General features: G+C 39.1%; 1 protein-coding gene across 4 annotated transcripts; it reads left to right on the top strand.

Annotated features, from left to right (window-relative positions):
* The first annotated feature begins 903 nt into the window (after positions 1-903).
* Positions 904-6,491, top strand: Gpr85 (G protein-coupled receptor 85). 4 transcript variants are annotated; one of them, XM_075953488.1, is made up of 4 exons: positions 904-2,332; positions 2,766-3,377; positions 3,777-3,898; positions 4,831-6,491. In XM_075953488.1, the coding sequence occupies exon 4, from the start codon at positions 5,001-5,003 to the stop codon at positions 6,111-6,113; it is 1,113 nt and encodes a 370-aa protein (XP_075809603.1). In that variant the 5' UTR covers positions 904-2,332; positions 2,766-3,377; positions 3,777-3,898; positions 4,831-5,000; the 3' UTR covers positions 6,114-6,491. The 4 variants fall into 4 exon arrangements, with proteins under 4 accessions (XP_075809603.1, XP_075809605.1, XP_075809606.1 ...); XM_075953489.1 differs by lacking the exon at positions 904-2,332 and adding an exon at positions 2,426-2,554; XM_075953490.1 differs by lacking the exon at positions 3,777-3,898.
* Positions 6,492-25,795: the final 19,304 nt, after the last annotated feature.

The following is a 25,795-nucleotide window of genomic DNA, read 5'->3' as shown; positions in this document are numbered from 1 at the left end:
AGGAAGAAAAAGCTAACAAATGAACCTCTTAGCGATGTGGAAAGAAATATACCTGATTCTTAATCTTTTTAAGACCTATTAAAATTCTGAAGAAATCACATTCCTTATTTTGAGATGTTCACAATTTCGCTTATTCCAAACTCCTGAGGCACAATTTTAAAATTTGATGGTCATTTTTTAGGGCTAGAGTCCACAATTGTATCTTTCAAGTATACAAGTGCAATGCCCTAAAAACTTTTAACTACAAAAAAAACCTTTTAACTACTTATATCACTGTGAAAAAGTTAGCTTTTTTGAAAATTTTTTTAAAATATAAATGTATAATTTAGCTATTAATTACTTATGCTGCATTAGCTCTTATTTCTCAATAATCTATCAAGAAATATATCTGCCCAAAAGGGCTCAGCGGGAGTCTTTCTTATCAATAAAGCTATCAGAAATCACAAGTTCAGAACTCTAAATTTACATGTTTTCTAAAATTTCAGTAACAAGCTATAAGCAGAACAAATGACATTTGAAATGAACAACTAGATATTATTTTTAGACTATTTTATTGAAGCTTATTGTTTTATGAATTCAAATCCTGATGGATTTGCCTACAAGCAATGCGTAGAATACAACCACTGAGCCCATAACGAAGCTGAGTATCACAGGACAAAAATCTAAAATAGATTAACTCCAAAAAGAAGGTAGTTTCTTTTTAAAATAAAATGGTCTATATTGAGGATAAAGACCAAATTGAGCAAATTGTCTCAGTCTTCAACGCAAATCAATAAACTAAATGTAATATGTCAAATACTGGAAACCTTTGAAATCCTTCAAACCCAAGGATTAGGGTAGAAAGCACTTTGCTGCATTTGCTTTGTTCCTCTATTCTTAACCTGAAAATCAATTTTTCTAGGTTTGGTGATACAAGGAATCAAAAGAAGAAATTAGAGGAGATCAAGTCACCCTGCAATGCGAACATAAACCTGCAGTAACAGCTATGTGTCTGAGGACGTGTCGACAATATGAAACTTTGTACAGCTATTGAACATATCTTTAAAATCCCTATTGTTGAAAGATGCAAAAATCCAGTGTTTTCTCCTGTAGCGTTAATGAGCTAAATTGAAAATTATCTCATTAGTTTTGAGCCCCCTTGCAAGGCAAGAAAATGGCATTCTCATCTAGCAGCTGGAGAAGACAATGCAGTGGGTGCCACTGCACTCAACTACAAAGGAAAAATAGTTCTAATATAGCTGGAAGTTGATAGGAAAAGATTATTTTATATACATATCCTTTTCTATTATCTAGCTCAGTCCTTGGATCACAGCCCTGTAATTTTTGCCAGAGTGGATTATTGCCTTGTGTGCTGGCCCCACACTTCCCCCTTTCGTTTACTTTTAAACTTTTTAATCTGGGCAATCTAACATCTGGTCAATGGTGAGTGTTCAGCAAACTCACTTGAATCATTTATTCTATTAAGCATTTTTTTTTTATCTTAAAGGTCCAATAGATCACCATTCTTTGCAAAATGCAGGGAGGTATAATTTAAGAAGTAGGAAATTAATCTGTAGTTTCATTAAAAAACAGTTTGAGATCGCATTTAAAATTTTTTTTGCCAATCATATAGTTTCAAGTTTTTCAGAATCGTGTTCCCCTAAAACTGGGATGTCATAATGGGGCAGAATACCTTCAAGTTACTTGCAGTGTTGTTGCAGGGACGACTCTCAAAAGTAAAGGAAATGACAAAAGCAAGTGCCTTATGGATATCCAAAAGAACACACACACACACACACACACACACAGCTAATCATTATTTTTTTAATTGTCTAAGAGAAATCTCCAGTCAAACCAGGGCAATTTAACATCATTTCAGCATTCCTAACGTTGGTCTTTGTGTAACGACTGTGACATCATGACAGTGAAGTATTCATTTTTAAGCCTTAAACATTTTACCTCTATGTGTCCAATAGAAGTACAATATGTAAATTAACCTATATTATCTGTATGCTGATTGGCTTGACTTCCCCTGAATGTCACAATCTCACCACCCAGCGATGAGGTATTTTACTGCTGTCTGAAGATCAAATTATTACTGTAGAGAGATTTTTTTTTCTGTTTCATTAACAGATTATTATAAAGCAATAAGCCTGCAGCAAGACAAGCAGACGTTTTACCTTGGGAATTAACAAAAGCATGCCTGCTACCTTTTAAGGGGTGGAGAGTCGGTAGTTGATTAAAATCTTACCCCACCCTCGGAAAAAACTCTTTGGAAATGGGAGAATCGGGACGTGGATGATTCTAGAGGCGTGCCTAATCACCAGGTGTCAGACTATGTGGTGTTTGTGGTGTAAGTTTTCGGTCTTCATCATATTCCTGATATTTTTTAAGTGACTAATAACAAAGGAGAGGGATGGGGGAAACTCATACACTCCCCAGCATTCACATCAGCAACCTATTGGTCAGCCCAGCTAAGAGGAGAAAGGAGAGGCTTGTAGCTTTGTGGGGTGGGATGTGAAGAACAGCCATGTAAAATCTCTGTACTCCTGATCCGTTAGTCACATTCGAGAAGGTAGAATGAGTGTAGATGGTTTTTGCACTTGTCTGAACTTAGCTTCTCCTTCCTTAAACGCTGATCTGCGTGCCTTCGAGAACAGATGACGACTAACAAAGATAGGGCTGCCCTAACCCGCTTCCCTTCTTCCCCCATTGAGAAGATTTTTGACTGTGCTTAATCTTTTTTTTTTCCTTTCTTTTTTCATTCTTTCTTTTTCTTTCCCCAGCTAACGTGCCAAATCAAAGAGCAGCAGTGAAAATCATTTGAGAAGAATTCTCCAAGGCGCATCCAATGCTTAGCAGGACCACCCTGACAGAGAAAGGAAGACGATGTTTCGGGAAGGCGAGGGTTCGGGGCAGCTGGGGCGGAGGCGGCCGTCCCCGGCACGGAGGCTTCGTGCGCTGCCCTAGGGGAAGAGGATGGGCCTGAGGTCCGGGAAGAGCCTTCCCGAGCCCCCCACTTCCAGTGCGGGGAGGGAAAAGTTGCGAAGCAGCCTCGAGGGAACAAAAGCCTGAATCGGGACCGGCTGAACTGGACAGGACCTTGAAGCAAGCCAGCTAGCTCCGGGGACAGGCAGGGGCTCCCGCTGGCTCGCGGAGGCCGGAGCTACCCTCGCCGCCGCCGCCCTCGCCACCGCGCCGCCGCCGCGGCCCCTGCGTTACTGGGGGAGACGGTGCCGCTGCGACAGGGGAGGACGCGGCTGGAGCTGAAGGAGGCTCCAACGCGCAGGCGCCGCCGAGCCCTGCCTGGATGCTCAGTCAAGGCACTCAGGGAAAAAAAAATCAGCAATTTATAGAAAGAAGAAGCTATAGTCTGTCGGGATATCCAACACCAACAGGTAGGAGGATATACTCTCGTTTAAGTTTGGGGGAGGGGGGTTGCACCGTGTGGATGAAACTGCAGGTTCACCAGGATACAGCCCTTCCAGAGGGGTTTTTTTTATATATATTTTTTATGACAATAAACTGCATAATGGAAGTACATTCAGACAATGCATCTTCTGTAAGGCTTATTGGGAGTTCGGTTTCTGGAAAGCTTTGCAAAACTGAGGAATAACAGACTGCGAATCAACGGGAACCCTTCCCTTGCAGCACAGAAGCAATCTCTCCCCATCTTCAAGTATGTAATGCATATCTCTCTCTCTCTCTCTCTCTCTCTCTCTCTCTCTCTCTCTCTCTCTCTCTCTCTCCTTCTCTCTCTCTCCTCCCCTTCCCCCATCCCCCCGTTATAAACCCAGGGGTGGTGGATTTCAGGTTTCGTAATGTTGCATGATGTGATCGGTATTTACCCGGGGATGCACCGGTTGGAAAATTAACATCGGCTGCAGTTTCTGCTTGGGCTTCCATCAGCATATTCCAGGCAAGTGAGAAGTGGCAAAGGATATTCGCTTCGTGGGAATAACAGAGGAAGCTGATTTCCCTGGTGTGGCTCCCGGACACCTAGGAGACAATGTGCATTTTGTTTGAAAATAAAGCCACTTGTGATTAGCAGCAAAGATTATCAGTGTAAATGAGAACGGCTTAATTGCCTAAGAAATACCGGTTCATGTTATATTCATTTGAATTCAGGCAGCCAAGGTTTGCAAATGGAAGTGCATTATTCCTCTGGGTGTGTTTCCCTGGCCAATATTTACATTAACCATTTTTAATAATCATGTAGGCTTAAAAGAGACAAGATTTGCCAAAAAGGGGGGTGGGGTGGGGTAGGGCGAGAAAGACAAAAGATTATATTACATCAAAATCTTGGGGACAGGTTTTTATTCATTTTGAAGTCTGGTGTTGAAGTCATGCCTCAAGATGAATCAACAAATACTCTTATGCAGCATGAACGGTGTCACTTGACTTAAAAGGTATATTTTGCAGAGGTTCTCTGGATACATACGAACAGAGAAGCTTCCTTTAAAATACTGATGGTACCAGAAGAGCCCAAATAATTGTGGGCAGCCTCCTCTCTGTCTCTTATCAATAATCTTGCAGATTCCACTGCAAGGCTAGTGATTAATTTTGGGGCTGGCATATTTTACAACTGTGAGACCATTTATTCCCTTCCCTCTTGAAGGTGCCCAAATCTAACTCTACGGTGTCTAGAATAAGGACATTGGCATGTTCAACTAGCTTCAGACACTAATGCAGCCAGTGCCCTGACATCCCACATAAACAACTGCTGAAGCAAACAGAAGTGTTTAAATTGGAAACTTCATGTGCTTCCTCGTAAAGGGCTAGCTTCATGCTAGCCCCATCAGCATGGCTTATTAACTCAAGAACTGATAGTTCTCTTTTCTTCTTCCTCAGATATTCTGATGGCAAATCAAACGGAAGGAAAGAGGAAGCATGACCACAGATTGGATCAGATCTCTTTGTGGATTACATTGTTAGTAAAATGTATGGATCTAGCTTCTCCTTGTTCTTATATCTAGACCATGAGACTTGACTGAGGCTGTTTCCTTATCCTCCATCCATCTATGGCGAACTATAGCCATGCAGCTGACAACATTTTGCAAAATCTCTCGCCTCTAACAGCCTTTCTGAAACTGACTTCCTTGGGTTTCATAATAGGAGTCAGCGTGGTGGGCAACCTTCTGATCTCCATTTTGCTAGTGAAAGATAAGACCTTGCACAGAGCTCCTTACTACTTCCTGCTGGATCTGTGCTGTTCAGACATCCTCAGATCTGCAATTTGTTTTCCATTTGTATTCAACTCTGTCAAAAATGGCTCTTCCTGGACTTATGGGACTCTGACTTGCAAAGTGATTGCCTTTCTGGGGGTATTGTCCTGTTTCCACACGGCTTTCATGCTCTTCTGCATCAGCGTTACCAGATACCTAGCTATCGCCCATCACCGCTTCTATACAAAGAGGCTGACCTTTTGGACGTGTTTGGCTGTGATCTGCATGGTGTGGACTCTGTCTGTGGCCATGGCTTTCCCCCCGGTTTTAGACGTGGGCACGTACTCGTTCATTAGGGAGGAGGATCAGTGCACCTTCCAACACCGCTCCTTCAGGGCTAACGATTCCCTAGGATTTATGCTGCTCCTCGCTCTCATCCTCCTAGCCACACAGCTTGTCTACCTCAAGCTGATATTTTTTGTCCACGATCGAAGGAAAATGAAGCCAGTCCAGTTTGTAGCAGCCGTCAGCCAGAACTGGACCTTTCATGGCCCTGGAGCCAGTGGCCAGGCAGCTGCCAACTGGCTAGCAGGATTTGGAAGGGGTCCCACACCACCCACCTTGCTGGGCATCAGGCAAAATGCAAATACCACAGGCAGAAGACGGCTGCTGGTCTTAGATGAGTTCAAAATGGAGAAACGAATCAGCAGAATGTTCTATATAATGACTTTTCTCTTCCTAACCTTGTGGGGCCCCTACCTGGTGGCCTGCTATTGGAGAGTTTTTGCAAGAGGCCCTGTAGTACCAGGGGGATTTCTAACAGCTGCTGTCTGGATGAGTTTTGCCCAAGCAGGAATCAATCCCTTTGTCTGCATTTTCTCCAACAGGGAGCTGAGGCGCTGTTTCAGTACAACCCTTCTTTACTGCAGAAAATCCAGGTTACCAAGGGAACCTTACTGTGTTATATGAGGGAGCATCTGTAAATCTTTAGCCTTGTGAAACACTAACCCTCTCTGCTAAGCAATTGTGGCCTGTAGCCATGTCTTGAGAAGAAAATCAAGGATGGGATCAGCAGTTATAAGGATTTGGGCAACCTTCTGCAGTCTTTGCAATAGTTCACCTATAATCCTATTTTAAATCTCAGAGTGATCCTGCTGACTGCCGCTGAAGGTTTGTAATTAAGAAAGGACAGAACCACTGCCCTAAGTTTCTTTCTGTGGTTGAACACTAGATAATGAACGTAGCAGGTGCTAAGTATCAGTGCTAAATGCTGTGTATATCATTACATATGAAAAAAACCTTAAAAACAATTAGCATTGGACCTTTTAATAAATTAAGTTGACATGAGGTAAATGTGTTGATAAAAGCTAATTTTAGCAGTTTGAAGACTTTAAAACATTTCATACTATTTTTGTTTTGCAAAGACTTCACTACTGGGGGAACTAACAGTACTGTAATCCTCTAAAGATGTGCCATGAATTATTGGGGTACAACACTTTAAACACGCCTTGTAAGTTTGGGGGAGCATTCCAAAGCAGTATATTGGTTCCAATTAGAGTTTACCTTTTTTGTATTAATATATTGCTATTTCTAAATGCCACTTTCCTTCCCTACCAGTGAAATTGCTAGCATTGAACTGTATTATGTGTTTTCTGTTCATTCAGTAAAAGAGTTTCCAGTTTGTTTCTATTTTACAAATGCTAGATATCTGTCTGGGAGGCAACATGAATGGTATCAACTGGCCACAGATGTGGCGCAGTTCTAATGATACAGAATAAACACGTGTTGCCTTAAAGGGTTATCTAGTATCCTTCATATTCTTTAGCAGTGGAGCAAATAGTCAAGAGGCATTGAATCAGTGACTGGCCCTGGCTGTTTATCAGGAAGTGCATGGGAGAGCATTGAATACTTTTCCATTTTTCCTCACTTGGCTTGAAAATGAAGGTGCACATCACTGGGATAATGAAATTTCCTTCTGGGGTGTGTTACCCATCCTAGTGAGCTCTGAGAAGCGGACAGTTGATATTTGTTTATATTAGAAGTCAGCTGTCAAGGGGAGCCTACAGCCTTAGATGACACTTGGCACAAGTTGGGGAGCATTTATTCTATGGAAGGCACAGTCTTGTTTATACTTTCTGCACATTCGGTGTATTGGTCGCTTAAATTATTTCAGTTTTAACTTGTGAAAGCTTATAATATGATTTCTGGTATTTTAGAAATACATTAGATTCTGTGAGTCTCCTTCTTTAAGATACAGATGTGTGAACTTCAATATAAAGTTGCATTTGCCAAAATTTATCTGTGTAGCCTGTTAATTTTCGTGGAATAAATTTTACATTTTTTGGCATATAACTTTCTTTAATCTAGCAAACAAGCACAATTTAGAAAAAATAGCTTTATTATGATTTTTTTTTATTTTTTGTACTTACCATATTCTGCAACTGGAAATATATGACTGACAGCAGAAAGCTGACTTAATCTTTCTAAAGCATTTTTGGGTAACTTTTCAATCCATCCTTTTATTTATTCTTATGTGGCAGTAGTATTTATAAACAAATACATGCCTAATTGTTTGGTTTGGAATTTGAATATAATGATTACACTTTAGCATACAGTCGAATTTGAGTTCCAAATCTATAACTTGTTAGATGGTTTTGCAGAAACATATGACAAAGCCAGAGAAAACTGTTATTACTTCTATTGGCTTTCCATTGTTTTGTTTGTTTCTGGAGGGATTTTTGTTTGTTTGTTTTGTTTTGTACTTGTATTTGGAAAATAGGCTTAAGAACCTCATGAAACAGAATTTCTTATTGATATACTACTTCTATAAACAGAATTTTTAATATAAATAGAAAAAACAAAAAATCGAATTTTTTCGATGGTCTATGCAATGACTCAGTTTTGCTGAAGCCATGATTAGTGAGTATTCTAACCTCATTTCTACACCAAAGCTTATTTGACCTGAGACAAAGTTCAGTGAAGAGCAGTGAGGTAGATATAGCAATAAAAGCTCCTTGTTCATAATAAAACTATTACCAAAACACAATAAAGACAATGCTGCCCAAACATGGTCTCCTAACATGTTTCCATCTCAAAATTTATAGGAAAGACATGATTCTTTTCATGAAAAACTTTGCATAAAGTTTCAAATATCAATCAGAAATTTCAGTAATGCTCTTAAGGTCGATGAGCATAGGTTTCACTCATCCATACTTCTATTATTTAAAAGTAAATAGATGTGTGTTAAGAGTGGGGGAGGGGACATTACGAAGGAAGAGAAAAGCAGATGAGTTGGCCTGACTCTACCTAGTTACTTGGACTAACAAGTCAATTGGTATAAGTGACTAATCCAGGGAGTTAGTGACTGTCACTCTTGGTCAACTTGGCATTTATAGGTAAAGACTGAAGCAGCGGATCAGAAACAACTCCAGTTAACAATCAAGTTTGTAAATCAACACATAATAACAGTAATCATAAAAATAAGTCCGTGTCTTTATGACCAAAACATATTATCTATATATGGCAACCATTTCAATAGTCAATAAAAAAACAGTTAATAATTTAGTTGAAATTTTTACTAATCTTCAATCCATAAAAATGTATCCTTACTGGGGAGTCCAACTTCCCACTGAGAAAGTCTCTTCATCAATAAATAATGGGTTCCCCTTGGACTCTTTACACTACAGAGTGGAACAGTCTTCACATTGTTTTCCATTGTAGTGACAATGTTTTTCAGTGGCTATGCCTGTACTCGGTCATCTGGTTCCTTTTATACACAGTGGATTTGTATGTTTGTGACTGTGGAATCCCATGCAGATATTAACTAAGGCAGACAGAGGTGAGTAGTTTGCCTAGTTTTCTACATAGGCTTGATGGGAAAGACAAAATTAATTACAGTTGAAAAACATTCATTGTAAATAGGAAAATAAATAGACTATCTTCTTCAGACATTAGCTAATTGTATTTCAACAGCACTGTTCCCTATAGAATTGACTGATTTGTCGTCATTGTTAACACTTGGATATGGCCTCTTTCCCAATCATCTACATTTCTATGGATGCTTACCTGAGTAGTTTGCTCATTTCGTCATTTGTTCAGTAAATTCATCCTAGGCCCTGGCTTCATGCTGTGAGGATTGTGAAAAACAGGACCGAATGAGCTTTCCTTGAGCTTAGTCAAGTGGGAAAGACTCAACAGCTATGGAGTAATGGCAATGGTGAGTTGTGGGTGCTAAGAAAATAAATACACCTAGGGCGGGGTCGGAATTAATGACACAAATTAAGTTTGTATCCACTTCCTCTATAATGCCTTATCTCCTGGTTTGCCTTGGAATCTTTTATATATCGTACTCACTCAACTCTGGGGGCACCTTTTGTTGTATTTCTTAATGAAAATGTCAGGACCTTGCCACTCATGCTTAGATGAATCACCATGCTGTGTTTTGGAAATAGCTCCCATGTTGCTCACAGTTTGTGTGAAGTCACAGAGAAACCTACATGTCAAATCTCTCCTCACCCCTCTGTGTCCTAACTGTTTACTTCCACAAGAGATAATTCAGTTCCTTCAAGAGACTTGGAGGTGAATCTTTTCTGCTAGAGTCATACTTCTCTCAACTTATCATGAAAATATCTGAGTAAAATACAATCAAATGACAGACTTGTCCCCGTGCATCTTAGTGATCAGGGGATCTTTCCTGGTGCCAACCAGGAAATAATATGTGAAATGAGGTGTATTTTATTATTAAAGTCTGCCACCCCTTTAAGACTTCTACAGCTCCTTATTGGGGTGAAGATACAACTCCTGGGTGTCTTATAGCTGAAAAATTGGTTTGGCCTCCAGCAGTTATTACTATGAAAAGTACAATGGAACATCCTCATAATTATGCAGATATAAAGCTTTCCTCTATGTCCTTTAATTGCTGAACTGGGCTGCACCTGAGATTGCTACTGGGAAGTTGTAAATAGAACCCACTTCTCCATATTCACCATTAGACAAATTTGAGTTTTTATTCCGTCTCATCCCATGGGTAGCATATACTGTAACTTGTTTATACACAAAATTCCACCTTATTTTAATGCCATACTAAACAGAAAAAGGGGGGCCCTAAATAATGACATGCTTCAAACAGTGGCAAGTGATGCTAAAATCAAGATTAAGTTTGTGATCTGTGAATTATTTATTGTTCCTAAGTCTTGTGAGTTTGTTTTTCCATGAAAAAAAGATATATTAGTTTTGTGTTTGGTGATAGAGTTTATGAATATTATGAATAGATATTATAAGTTCTATTATCTGTTATTAGTGGAATTTTATTGTCCTTTGCAATTATAGACATGCCATTGATTTTGTGACTTTTCTAGACCTTCAGAAACTTTATTTACATCCCATTAAAATAATAGAATTGCTCAATATTGAGGTGTGAATCCATAGCCTGCAGAGTGCTTAGAATAAAATGAAGATACCATTTGTAGATGGCAAGTAAGTTAAAAGTGTAGGGAAAAAAAAAACGAGGAACATAGGGGAGGTTTGGGGTGAACCAGACTCACAAATAGTTTGCCTTGTGATGCAATGTAACAGATTCCAAAAATAAATAGTAAAACCAAAAGCCTTTAACATTATAAAATGTTACATAAGTAAAGCCTTGTTTTTAAACAAGGAAGGAGATTTTTCACCATCTTATTTTGCTAAAGGATGTTGTCCATTAGCCGTCCAAACCCTTTGGGTTAAAAGGCTTTTAAAGCCAGTTTATTCTCCCCAAGCTAGAAAGTTGATCAAGCAGTAGATCTTCTAATGCTCCAGAAATGGGGACAGCTAGGAGAATGCCTTGCCCTAAAAGTGCCCTGTACAAACAGGCTTCAGGGAAACCACAGGTCAGTGGGAGGATGGAGCCATTCACACCTGGTCTTCACAGCCAGCTCCCAGCTCCTTCTGATACCTAAGGACACATCATCCTCTGATTGTGGGAAATATTATATTCTTGTCAGAAATATTAAAGCTGATATTGCAATTCAGGACTTGTTTTATGAAATTTTGGATAGTAAAATACTGAAGTAGTGTGGGGACTCAAGATCATCGGATGAGGAAGAAAGGTACCCACTATACCCCTGGCAAGGGGGATTGTACTATAAAACATGTTGAAGATGGACTAAAAATTGGGCTTGAACTAACCACAACGAATCAGTTGCTTCTTTTTTATAGACAAGAAAAGAAGAAGCAATTAAATAGATGAAGCAGAAATTGTTCCTTTGTCTTCCATCAACAAATGTTTAATTTAATGTTGATTTTTTTCCTCCCATGAAAATGACTTTACTATCCTTCACACTAAACATTTGTGTCTTGAAACATAACATTAACGTGATAGCAAATTCATTAGGCCCCCATTTTAGATAGACTCTCTGTCAAATAACTTGGCTTTTCTGCCTTAGCAACAGAATTACAATAGTGTGTGAATTCTAGAGCCGTTGAGAAGATGCAGTGAGGGCCTTCCTGTGAGGCCCTGGCAGAGGGTCCACATTTTAAATAAACTTTCCTTTACACTGCAAGGAAGTTCGTCATCTCGCGCTGAAGCCATCAGCAGAGAATGAGACAATGTGATAAGTGCTGTAAGGGGGACGGGTGAGGTAAGTGCTAGAACAGCACAGGCAAGCAATTAACTCTGTGAAGCTGGGAGTAGGGAGGTGAGAGAAAAGTGGCAGCTCAACAGGCCTTGCAGGGTAATTTTAATCTCATGGGCTCGACAAAGCTAATAAAGCTATTCAGACTGAGGTGTAACAAGATGGGCAAAGGAAGGAGACATGTGAAAACCCCTGATGTGCCCAACAGAAAACTAATCAAAATCAAAGATGTGTAGGTGGTGTGAGTGGAGCTGAGGGCGGCCAGCATGATGGAGTAGCTAGAACACAAACCGTTGAAGGTCTAAGCCCTTATTCTGTCTCTTTCTAGCGCTACAGTCTTAAGCATGCTCGTTAACGCCTTTATTTTTTGCATCTCAATATGCTTATCTGTAAATTTGGGAATAAATATACAACTATTAGTTTTAAAATTTTGCTTTGGAAAGTATATGGAAAAATAAGAATTTATTACACTATGCCCAGTAATATTTTAAACATGTTTCTAGTATTAACTCATTTGACAATCAAAAGTAGATGCTATTAATATTGATAATTTGTGAATTTAGAAGCTGAAACAGAGAATTAAGTAGCTTGCACAAGTTAGTAAAGACAAGGGTGGATGTCAAGTGCATCATGCAATATTCAACCAAGCTAGACGTTCATTCATGCAATATCCAGCTCAGCTAAACACTCATTCATGCAATATTCAGCCCAGCTAAGTATTCATTCATGCAATATCCAGCCTCACTGGATGCTCACAAATGGTGGCTGTGGTTGTTGTTTCTACTGCTGCTGCTGCTGCTGTTAGAACATCTTTATTGGAGGTCAGAAGCTACAGGAAGAGAAGGAGCACAGCAGAGACAGAACTCCGGGCCTTTGGAATTCAGCCCCACTTTGCTTCCCTGCCTTCCTTCCCCACAGAGACTCTGAAAGAAACAGAGGACTAGGTTACTAAAGCCCACCTCTGCTTTCATGTAGGATCCTGCTATAGCAGGAAGGAGAATCCATCAGGCCTTTTTTTTTTTTTTTTTGATGACTTTTCAGAAGGACACTCCTCAGATTTGAAAAGGGGGTTACACAACTCACAGCAGGTGGACACTTTTACCTAGATCTGGCTATTTTTCTGTACTATCGAGGTTTTGTCACATTCTCCAAGGGAAGATTTAATATAGTGGACTGTTGTAGGCTGCATAAAATCTTTTCATTCAGTCTACTCAGTCTCTCTTAAAGGTCTGCCTCCCAGGAACACCATTCCTAGTCCCTGTGACAACTAATGACGTTTATTTCCCTACCCTCAAATCTTTCACAGCTTCCACACCAGTGTTTAGACCTCTGTTTAGTAAGGGGCTAATTCATAGAGAGTGGGGTAGAATTGCCTTGTGGAATTATTTATGTGGTATTCATGAAACCAGATAATTCCACACTTTTATATCTACTGACATTTGGACAGTCGCTTACACAACAAGTCACTCTTTGCTGATTTTAATGTGCTGATTTGCCGATTTCCCGTTTCCATAACGGCTGTGCTTCATTCTTTCCATCTGATGTCTTCAGTAATCATGGTCAAGGTGAGTCCATCTTCTAAAGGGGTAGATTTCTTCTTCTGTCTTCTCCCTGTTTCCACACACTGCCCTCTGTGGTTTCAGGACACGTTGCTGTTATTTCATCACCCTGTGTATTGGAAAAGAATAATCAGAGTGAGTATTAGGAGCTGGTCTGCTGGTCAGTTACAAGCTATGATCAATTTTTTTTTGACCTCTTAGTTCTCTTACTGTATAATGAAATTCCTCTGGCTTGGAAAAATCTATAGTTTATCTATCTGGGTCATGGATGTTTCCAGGATATTAATGTCATGGTTATTCCTATCCAACAGAACTTCCCACAACTGGCAGTGGTTCACTGGGAGTCCGTTCTTTTGTGTAATATCTGAGCTAACTAGGTCTCTAGCTAAGCAACCGAAGGCCTAAGCTGGTCCCAGCATATTGATATCAACACTGGCTAACATCTATATATAGCACATTAACACACTCACTAGGCTTTTGCTTTATTCATGTGCTAACTTCATAACAGCACTTTTAATTTTAATCAGACAGATCTGATGCTCTGCTTCCATTGCAAATGACCAAATTATGGATATTTGTGCCCTGTTATTCCTTTTTATGGTTTGTCTTCAATTATAAATAATTCATGGATTTCTTTTTCAGGGAGCCAAACCTGCTTCAATTTCTATTCCAATATATGAGGAATAAAATCTAGGGAGATATTTTAATACTTCCACAGTTTGTGATTTCAGAACCACCCACCTTCGAACAGATACTTCATTAGCACCTACTGTGTACTGAAAGTTGTACAAAGTACTTAATAAATCCTTTCATTAAATCTGGTATTGGCTTGGATTTTAGTCTTCAGATTTGCAAAATGAACATAGATCAACTTGTCTTTTGTTTCTGTGTTTGCTGTGTCAAATTTGCATGAAGACCCTGCCTTTCAAATACAACCCAGTGAACTGGTGTTTTACAATGATTTTTCATCACATTCAAAAACTGGGTAAACTGTCTAGAAGTAATTATGATTTTTCTAAATTTACACTTCTTACTTGGAGCAACAAAGTGATATAATTTTTATAAAACATCATTTCATGTTTCTGAACTTTGTGAATTTTTGACTTTTAAGAGGACGAAGTAGAAAGATTCTTAGTTGTATCATGGAAATGATTTTAGGTACTGATTTGGTAGATTGAATGAGAAAATATTAATGCACCCAAAGGTTCATAATTCAAGAGAATAAATGTTTCTATTTTTACATGGTCTTTATACAATGCAGCGCATTGGAAATTCTGCACAATTACTGCACCAATGCCTTTAGATGTGATGCAACTCAGTTCCTTGACACAAGAAGCTGTGTTCCTCTCTGTGGTGCTGTTATTTGTTGTGCCTGAAAGATCTTGAGCATTTTCTGCAGCCGGTGAGTTTGAGTGCTTTGTATTTCCATTGTGAGCATGAAAATCTGTCATTTTCAGAAACTACAAAGAAAAAGACATTTCCCACTGAATTGAGTCTTGTTAAGGAAAATTTGCTTGGTATTATCATCAGTTTAGGAACTGAAGAGATGGCTCAGAGAGTACGGCTGCTGTCTATGCAAGCATGAGGACCTGAGTTCAGATCCCAGCATCCATATAAGCAGGTGAGCTTAGCTGCAAAGGGATCTGTAATTCTAGAACTGTTTGGGGGAGACACAGGAAAAGCACCGGGGCTTACAAACTGCTAGTCTCCCTCCATGCTCAGTAAGAGAACCTGTCTCAGAGGAATACAATGGAGTGGGATAGAGCAGGGCACTGGCAATCTCCTGTATCATACATACACACATGCAAACATACACACATGCACAAATGCCACACACACCTACACACACCACCACCACAAGAACAACAAAAAACTTAGATCAATTTAAATTCTATTACATTGCAAAAATACTTTCTCAAATAGTCAAATAATAATTATTCTACTTTGAACTAACAGAAATCAAATTTCCATTATAATAATGATATGTATGGTGTTTTATTATAAGAAAAGTTAGATATCCAATTTTGTATCTTAGATGTGTATCCATGAATATATATACATGAGTGTGAATAGGAAATATTCACCATTATAATCATGAATCAAGATATGTGTAAGCAGTCACCAAGAGAAGGTACAGAAAAAATGAGAAAGAATGGTAGGGCTGTTCTAGCGATGAGACCTAGAGATAACAAAAAATTAAAATGTTCACCAGCAGGGAAGCTTGAAGCAGTTTAGAATTTGACGTCACTGTTTAAAAGGACCTCCCTGTGTTTCATCTGTATATGGGATCCAATCCAAAGCGCCAAGAACTTTTTGGAATAGGTGCCTTCTCATCTACCCAGATTCTTTGCTCATTTGTCATTCTTCCATTCGGTATCACTTCTTTTCTGCAGCACACAGCTGTGTACATTTCCCACTGAGCTCTCCAGCCCGGTCCATAGACCCATTCTGACTTCGGCTCTCCTTGATTTGACCCACATGTATTTTGCAGTTTTCTGAAAATCTAGACTATATGTCTGTCATCTGTTTTACATAACCCTATGATTTTTATAGAAGTTAATTCGATATTCATTTAGATTGATGAAAATTTTAAAACTTGTGAGTTCATTCTCCTCATCTTGCACTTTTAAGTACTATCCCCCATACAAACACACACAGACACACAGATACACACACACACACACACACAACTTTAGTTTTAGGCAATAAATGTTTAAAAAACAGAAATATTGTTTACATATTAGGACAGAAAAGCAAAATAATATATATTTTAGAAATTGTGTCTACCTATTGTTATCTTAAAAATGCATTTTATTTTTAATTATATATGCATTATGATTATATATGCGTGCATCTGTGACAGACCTGTGCAGGTGAGTACAGATGGGCCACCAAGGCTAGAAATTAGCAGAAGCCGCATGGAGCTGGAGTTACAGGTGTTCTTGAACTGCTGAACACAGCTGCTGAAAACTGAACTCCAGTCTTCTGCAAAAGGCAGCAAACACTCTAATAGCTGAACTAACTCTTTGGCACCCCCTATTGTATTATGAAAAATTAGCACTCACTTTGGTCTTGTCAAAATTGAGATAACTCAAATATTATCTGCCAAACAGGTAGGGTGTGTGTGTGTGTGTGTGTGTGTGTGTGTGTGTGTGTTCTTATTTGGTTACTGTTTGGTGTCTTGTTTTTCTTTTTCTTTCTTTTTATTTTTGGATGTGGTTTTTACTGTGTTTTCTTGTTGTATTGGGTTTTGTTTCAGTTTTGAGAAAAAACATAAAGTTGGGTAGATGGGGCGGGGGTGGTTCTGAAGGGGCATGAAGGACCAGAAGAACATGATCAAAATACAGTTGAACTTTAAAATTGTTTTAAATAATGAAAATTAGTTGAAAGAAAAAGGAATAAAATTACATCTAGAGTAACCTAAATTTTAACAGAGGTTTCAAATGTAGTGATTGGAAATACCTCTGACACATTAAGACTGTGATCCTTTATTTTTGTGTTTCAGCTTTGTAGGTCAAGAATGTTTATCCAACAATAGCTGAATTTTATATGTTCAAAGGCACTTTAGAATATTATTTATTTTATTTAAATAGACTCTAAGTAATGCTGTTTGTACACAAAAGCATTATTATTTCATCATTCTCATGGTCATATTATTATTATAAATTAAATTAATGGAGACAATTGGAGTGACAGTTGAGTAGGCAAGAGAAAGACATAAACTTAATTTTTATAGAAAAATTAATGGATTTTATTGGTGATAAATAAAACTAGATGGTTGGATTTCTTAATTTTATAATTATTTTTTTAAATAAAAAATTTTAAGTTGTGGAGATGTAAGCCTAATTTTACAGTTGAAATTTATTTTTACACACAAACCAGTTAAGAGATCTCTTGAGACTTAAATAATTTTAAATGTCAGAGACAGTTACTGAATTTTTATTTTATTAATATATTAATATTGAAAACATTGTCATTCTTTATTCAACTAACTGAACTTAACGGTGGTTTGTTTCTGACAGAAAGATAATTTTTTTTAAATGTGTGTCTATTTGTGTGTGTGTCTGTGTCTGTCTGTGTGTCTCTCTGTATGCGTATGTGTTTGTCTCTCTGTGTATCTGTGTGTGTGTGTTTGATTGCTTGTCTATCTGTGGGTAGGTATATGCTCATATATGTAGCCATAAGCAGAGGCCAGAATAGAGCATTGGATCCTCTGGAGCTGGAATTACAGGCAGTTGTGAGTCATTTGATGTGTGGGCTAAGGATTGAATGCAGGTCTTCTGAAAGAGCAGTATAACCTGTTGAGCCATTTTCCTAGCCCCAAGAAGAATGCTTAGTCTAAATTTCGTTCTATGCATTCATTCATACAAAATTTAAGTAAAACATAGTATAAATTACATAGTAATGTTTCACTGTGTTCAGGACATGGTTGAGGAAATAAAGAATCTAATTCACATGGCTCTTTTTTCATAAATATGGAAGTGCTTCTTTACATAGTTTATCAATCTGAAGAGCTGAATTTCTCAACTCCAGAAAGGAATCTTATCATTTTAAAAGCATTGCTTTTGTTAAAGTTCTCACCCTCTTTTAGATTTTAGTCATTAAGAATTTAAAAGGAGACAATGGGGATGTTCTATCGGGAACTCACCAAGGCCAGCTGGCCTGGGTCTGAAGAAGCCTGGGATAAAACCGAACTCACTGAACATAGCAGACAATGAAGACTACTGAGAACTCAAGAACAATGGCAATGAGTTTTTGATCCTACTACACGTACTGGCTTTGTGGGAGCCTAGGCAGTTTGGATGCTCACCTTACTAGACCTGGATGGAGGTGGGTGGCCCTTGGACTTCCAACAGGGCAGGGAACCCTGATTGCTCTTCAGGCTGACGAGGGAGGGGGACTTGACTGGGGGAGGGGAGGAAAATGGGAGGCGGTGGCGGGGAGGAGGCAGAAATCTTAAATAAATAAATAAATAAATAAATAGAATTTAAAAGGAAATCATTCCATAGACTCATATCTGAAACAGTTGCTTCTAATTTTGGTATCTTAACTTCAGTAGATCAGATGGGTCCTAAAACTACATTCTCAGACAACAGGCATCTCTAGGGGGATGAGAGCACTCACTCATAAACATGTGGTAATCTCTGACAGGATATGTGTGTAGATTTCTGCAATGATTCAGTAAAGATGCTGTCCTGGACAGCTCTTCAAACGTACTCATGAAAGTCAAGTTGGAACGACATATTCCATGATAGGACTGCATAATTTAGCATTTACTCTCTTTAGCAGGAAGCAATTACATTGTTATTGAATTGGATGACAATGCTTTTTAAATTACAATAAAGGTGCCTAAAATTGAATTCTGGCCTGAATTGCCTTTGCAACTTAGAAATATCTACGATGGAGTCCCATTTTCGGTGGATTTGGGCAGTGTTGGCCAAGCAAGAGAGAGGGACAGATGTACAACTGGAGTGTATTGCTGGGAAAGTTCTTGAACACTGTTCTACGGCATCACATTATGAACCTTGAAGGATTAGAAGCAATCTCATGGTGTGGTTTTTAGTCAATTTCCAAAGATTTAATTTTTGGAACTTGAGCTAACCAAGAGTGACATTGTAGGGAAACGAAGCAGAAGATAGGCACAGACACCTGTTCATTTTCTGTACCTACCTTTAGCTCGCTAGGCTGGAATTTACTCATAATCTTTTCATAAAATAGTTAAAGGCTGTTTAGTCTGCCCCATCTGGCCCATGATGAACATAACAGTGATACTAGAATTTTCTTTTAGAACAAGAGATACAACAATGTTTTGAATCATAGTGCTAAATACCAGGATTTCTATACTAATTTTATTTTCAAAATGTTCCTATTTTGCCAAAGTTTATATTGTTACACCTTGAATTTCTACTATTGCCTTTGAGTTATTGCTGCGCGGCTTTAGAGCTCACATCCAATTCCACTCACTTTCAGAGGAGAAACATGAAAGTGTAGCTTCCTCTTTCACCTTCCTCCTCATCACAGAGACTTAGGTGTACCAGGCACCTCTCACTTGTAAGAGGCACACCCTAAAACTATCTTTGCAAGATGAATTTTTTCACGAGAGTCTTGCTTTGCCACCCCGGCTATTAAGTTAATTATTACATAGTTCTGGCTCATCTTGAATTTGAGGCCGTTCTCCTGCTTCAGCCTCCCGATTGCTGGGTAATAGACATGTCTCACCCCAAATGGCTATGTTATTTTAATGTAAGGAATTTAAATATACCTAAACATCATAGGTGTCCACGGAGGAGCAAATCATGGCCACAAAACCATGCTTTTGTTGTCAATAATAACAAATAAAACAGAGACCATGATTCTTGCGGGTAAAATGAATGGATGAATAAAGGAAGCAGCTGGTTTAAGTCTGTAGACCTTAACAGGCATTCCTAGTGGACAAAGTTACACCAGGATGAGGTCATAGGAAAGGTCAGTGTGAACAGCTCTGAAGATAATAGATCTAATCGCATCTAAGCTTATGAGTCTGATAAATAATACTATGCAATAGTACCAGAAAAGTTTGAATTCTTATTATAGCTCATCACATTATTTCAGGAAAATCAAAGAACCGCAAAGTCATGGGTTAGAGTGAAATTTTAGAGGCTCAAAAACGATATTTGTCCACCCTCAAAAACTTTTCAAGAAGTATGTGTGTCACCAATTCTCAGACATTACCAATGGATCGAAGTAACTTCATTCTGCTTAAAGGAAACTTGGAAGAACATAGTCCAGTAATAGGCACTGTGCAGCCCAGCATGTGTGTATACTACACAAGTATTCACTTTTAAAAGGATGAGAATGACATGCTTTAAAAACATTTTTCTCCCACTAGTTGGTTGTGACACATGCCTTTAAATCTCAGCACTCAGGAGGCAGAGCCAGGTGAATCTCTGGGAGTTTAAGACCAGTCTGGTCTGCAGAGCAAGTTCCAGGACTGGTTCTGTAGCTACTGGGAAATCCTGTCTTGAAAAACAAATAAATAACAAAAAAAAATAAGAATGTTTTTAAAAAAGAGAAAAAAATCTTTCTAGATATCACAGTATTTTAATTGTGATGCTTCTAACCTTAAGTGACAGAGCAAATGTCACCCAGTCTTTCTCTGCCTCAGTTTTAAATTAAGACAAAGGCTTCATAAAACAAACCCTTGATAGACTGATACACATTCCATTAAGCCTTCTTCCTTCCTTCTTTTCTTCCTTCCTTCCTTCCTTCCTTCCTTCCTTTCTTTCTTTTTTTCTTTCTTTCTTTCTTTTTCTTTTTCTTTTTCTCTTTTTCCAGATTTTGCTATAGTTCAGACTGGCCTTGCTCTCACAATTTCCCTGCCTCAGCTGTCTAAGTGCTTATAGTTAGAGGTGTGTGAGACCATGTAGCATCAATTCTGTATTTTGAATCTAAGATTATTGAGGTAAAATTGTGACTTCTATTTATAACTATTTCTCTCTCTCTCTCTCTCTCTCTCTCTCTCTCTCTCTCTCTCTCTCTCTCTCTCTCTCTCCCTCCCTGTTTTTTTGAGACAGAGTTTCTCTGTTTATCACTGGCTGTCCTGGAACTCACTTTGTAGACAAGGCTGGCCTCAAACTCACAGAGATTCTCCTGCCTCTGCCTTCCTGAGTGCTGGAATTAAAGGTGTGTGCCACCACCGCCCGACTCTTTATTTTACTTTTTATTGAAAATATAGATTCATCTCTCATAGGATACATCGCAACCACAGTTTTTCTGTCCTCCACTCCTCCTAGTTCCCATCACTTCCCCTCTTCCTGCAGATTCTCTCCCCTATAACTACTTTATTTAACTGTACTAAAGAAAGAGGGACTCATGATTAAAATACTTCTTTCATCCATGGTACCCAAATGGCTGACAGAGATAATGGAGATTTCAAATGTATGTAAAGACTGTACCTTCCACAGTAAGTCCTCAACTTGTAGAAAGGAACTTGAAACAAGACACATATACATGTGTCCTAGAATTGTACACACTATGAAATGACAGGAAAGTACATTTTTGATGTTTGAAGAAAGATTGGGAGTTGTATCACTTTTTCACTCTTAAGAAAATGGTAGATAGGGACTGAAACAGCACATCGGAAAGCATAAAACAGAGGTGTATCTGGATCCAGTTCTTGTGGTGATGTGCGGAAAGAAAGCCATTCACTATTTTACTTATGGTTATAAGAATCAAACCTTGGTAGTAACCAAGAATGTGCAGTGAAATATCAAGGATAAGACTTCTTTTTAAAATTTATTTATTTATTTATTAAAATTTCCTCCTCCTCCCCTCCTTCCATTTTTCCCCCTCCCCCTCTCTCTCCAGGCCTAACAGCAGTCAGGGGTCCCTGCCCTGTGGGAAGTCCAAGGTCCTCCCCACTCCATCCAGGTCTAGGAAGGTGAGCATCCAAGCAGACTAGGTTCCCCCAAAACCAGTACATACAGTAGAATCAAAACCCAATGCCATTGTCCTTGGCTTCTCAATCAGCCCTCGTTGTCAGCCACATTCAGAGAGTCCAGTTTGATCACATGCTCCATCAGTCCCAGTCCAGCTGGACTTGGTGAGCACCAATTAGATCTGTCCCACCATCTCAGTGGGTGGATACACCCCTCGCAGTCCTGACTTCCTTGCTCATGTTCTTCCTCCTTCTGCTCCTTATTTGGACCTTGGGAGATCAGTCCAGTGCTCCAATGTGGGTCTCTGTCTCTATCTCCATCCATCGCCAGATGAAGGTTCTATGGTGATATGCAAGATATTCATCAGTGTGGCTATAGGATAAGGGCAGTTCAGGCACCTTCTCCTCTGCTGCCTAAAGAACAAGCTGGGGACATCTTCTTGGACACCTGGGAACCCCTCTAGAGTAATCTTGCCAACCCTAAAATGGCTCCCTTAATTAAGATATATACTTCCCTGCTCCCATATCCACCCTTCCTTTATCCCAACCATCCCATTCCCCCAAGCTCTCCCCAATCCTCCCCTTCCCCCTTCTCTCTCCCCATCTCCCCTTACCCCCAGCCCAACCCACCCCTGTGCTTCCAACTTTCGCCTCATGCCCACAATCACACATCTGTATTAAAGCATCTCTTTCTCAGTGTATCTTCCAGCCCACCCAAAAACACCATTGCAATGAAGGAGCCTGCTGGTTATGGACAAAAGTTAGCTATAGCTCAGTTTTCAAAGAACAGATAATCACTTACAACTAGATGTGTGAATGGCGACCAGATAATAAATAAGTATAATAAATAAAATACATATTCTTCCCACATATATTTTGTTTCTTCTCAATGGGGCTGAAATTCTTGTTCTATCTGAAGGGTCACTGTCAGAACAAGCACTTAAATTGTTAGTTCCCCATATTAGAAATTAATTTTGAAAGCCTATGTCCCATCCAACCTCTTCCCAGACTTCAGAAAGACATTTTTAACCATTTTTCTCATCCTTCTCCAGGAACTTAATAGCTTTCCGTTTTTTTCTCTTTCTTTACTGTGATCAAGATTTGAAGTTACTCATGGCTTTTTTGCTTCAAATAAAGTAAAAAAAAAAAGTTCAATTCTTCACCTCTGTTCAGCTCTGCTGCCACCTCAACTCTTCACAGTTAAGCATCTTCTCTTCCTTCCTCTGCACTTGGTGACTGTTTCCTGCACCATTCATTTCCCAGGTGTTTACTTTAGTAAAACCTACTACAGATGTGTCTTCCTTCTTTAACTTCTTCCTGATAATCATGTGATGAATATGCATGTGTCTACAACATCTATGTTGTTAGTTACGTCAAAGATGTGGCACCTTTGTGTACTGCCCACTTAAACAATATATACGAAACTCCTAAATATGCACCCTAGTTACAAGTTCAATAATAGCTAAACTTTCATAGGACTTTGTTTCTAAGTTCTTAATGTGTGTGTGTGAACCACGGCAGTCTCTGTCCAGAGTACAGAAGTATGTCTCAATGCAGTACCAGTCACTGACACTTCCTTGCCTGATATGTTCTAGTATAACACACTCAGCTGTGTTATAACAGCTTGAGTTCATATATACAACTGAGTTCATCATTTCTTCCCAAATTGTCTAGATACTGGTTTATGTCACATTTCTATTGTCATCTCTGACCCTAGTCTCCTGTTGACAGTCATGAGTCAAGACTAGGAAGGACACTTCCCACTGAATGTATGACTGCAACCTGGGGACTTTTCTTTCTCTTTTGCTCCTCCTTCCATGCTGTGAGGGCGCCCAGTCAATGTTGAATAAGAGGTTCCCCTCTGAGTTTGCCTTTTATGTATTTCCCTTGCCTTTCAGCTGACCTCTCCATATCCATATCCAATTCCTACCCTGCAATGCCTAGGAATATTCTAAGCATTACCTTCAAATACTCAGGATCTCCTACTAGGAGCTAGAACCAGCTTTTTCTGTTTATCATTTAAATTTCAACACATAGCACAGTACCTAGCACAACATCAATACATATTTATTGCATAAACTCATAAATGGACCCATGAAAGTCATTGCTGATTTCCTCCATGTTTCTGGCTCAAGTGATTTTGTTGTTCTCCCAAATCATTGCCGAATTCTTCTAACTAGATGGACTGTATCCAGTCTTGCCCTCCATCCACATCATTGTTTGTGCTTCTGCCAAAATCAGCCCTTTCCACAGGGCAGGGAACCCTGACTGCTCTTTGGACTGGAGAGGGAGGGGGAGAGGAGTTTGGGGGAGGGGAAGAAGGGTGGGAGGAGGGGGAGGGAAATGGGAGGCTGGGAGGAGGCGGATACTTTTTTCCTTTCTCAATAAAAAAAAAGAGAAAAAAAAAAGCAAACTTGACAATGTCTCTGTCCTGTTTAAAACCCTTGAATGCCTCATTAATGGTCTTTGGATTAAATCACTTCCCTGTTATAATTTACGAAGCCACTTGAATCCCATGCCCATGCATACTACACCTGATCTGTTTTCACTGGCTGCTTACTCTCCAACCACCCACAATGTTGTCTGCCACCATGAACAAATTGTGCCCTCTCATCAGTGTATCTGCACTATCTTTGGACTGGAATACTTATTTTTCATCTGGGTCTTTCTCTTGGATAAGGCATAGTTCCTTCCAGGAAGTCATGCCTGCATCGGTCGGGTGTGGATTATGTACGTGGGTTGTAGTTTTCCTCTGCAAGAAATTATCACCACATGAAGTTTTGTCAATTTACCTTACTCTATTCCATTCTAGACTTTAAGATTTATGCATCTATGAACGCTTCTACAATGCCAAACACCTAGTAAGTTCTTGTAATAAGTCTGAATAATATACTCTAACTTTTTTGTCTTTTCATAAGAGTTTACCAAAGTAGTTCATTTTTTTACGTTGAATAGCACAAGAACCTAAACCTGAAACATGGAGATATGACTTTAGGGAACTGTTCGAATACAAGCAAAATGTACTAGGTTGAAATTACAGTAAATTAGGTGTAATTGAGGAAGACAAGCTTAAGGATACAGTGTCCATGGGACATGAGCCCAGCCACCACAGCAGAACAAGGGTCAGTGAGACTGTGAAGCAGGGTTCTTTAGAGGCAGACTTTACTGTCGCTTCTGAGAGGAAGTCCAACATACAGAGGTTAAAAAAGGACAGACATGGCTATTAATAGATATTTTTGGCATGCATGAATAAATAAGTGGGTGGGTGAATGAGTTTAGATTTCTTCCAGTTTCCTGGATAGCATGCTCAGTTTCCAGAAGGTTCAGGAGACACCATAGCAAAGTCTCTGGAAGGAAAAACACACAGCACTGAAGAAACCAAGGAGGAAATATAACGAAGTGTGTATTTGTTTGTTCCTCTTGTCCTGGATTAAGACCTAGAGTGAGAGCTGATCCCTCATTTTATTAAGTCCTCTGAAAACTGGTACTATTATAAATGAGAAAAATGACTTCTAGTGATGACCCTCACCATGATCCAAATATCTTTCTTCTTGCCTCCCAAGGCCAAACTCTTGCTCCTGTGCTCTTGAGATTCCCAATGTAATCTACATCATGTATGAAAGCTTCTTCTCTGACAGATCCTTTGAAGGAATTATCTACCTAGGCTCCCTATGACTCTCAGAAATAGAATCCTTAGAAAGAAAAGTATTTTGTATAGTGTCAAATAGAAAATGAAAAATGAAGCTGAATTTTAAACCCAGATCTTCCTGTTTCTAAAATTTCTTACTCTTTGTTGCTTATACGGCTTTGTAAAATTTATCACTATCAGAAGAGATGCCCAAAAAATTGAGCCACATGGACCATACACAGTCTAGAGAATAGCTGAAGTCATTTGTGTGTGTGTGTGTGTGTGTGTGTGATCATAGAGTCTCATTGTTCTGAGATGAAAGACACAAGAATGGAAAAGAAGAACAGGTGTAGGCAAAGTGGATTCAACCTGTCCAGAGATCTACATGGTTCCAGTCATGCAGAATTGAGAGAAAAGCAAGTTAAATAGCAAGCTGA

This window comes from Microtus pennsylvanicus, chromosome 19 (genome assembly GCF_037038515.1).
Source record: "Microtus pennsylvanicus isolate mMicPen1 chromosome 19, mMicPen1.hap1, whole genome shotgun sequence".
Classification (NCBI taxonomy): Eukaryota; Metazoa; Chordata; class Mammalia; order Rodentia; family Cricetidae; genus Microtus; species Microtus pennsylvanicus.
Note: the sequence above shows the minus strand (reverse complement) of the source record. Positions and strands in the feature narration are given on the sequence as shown.

Excerpts from the sequence above, each read along its gene's own strand:
- Gpr85 (XM_075953490.1), top strand. The coding sequence starts at position 5,001 with ATGGCGAACTATAGCCATGCAGCTGACAACATTTTGCAAAATCTCTCG.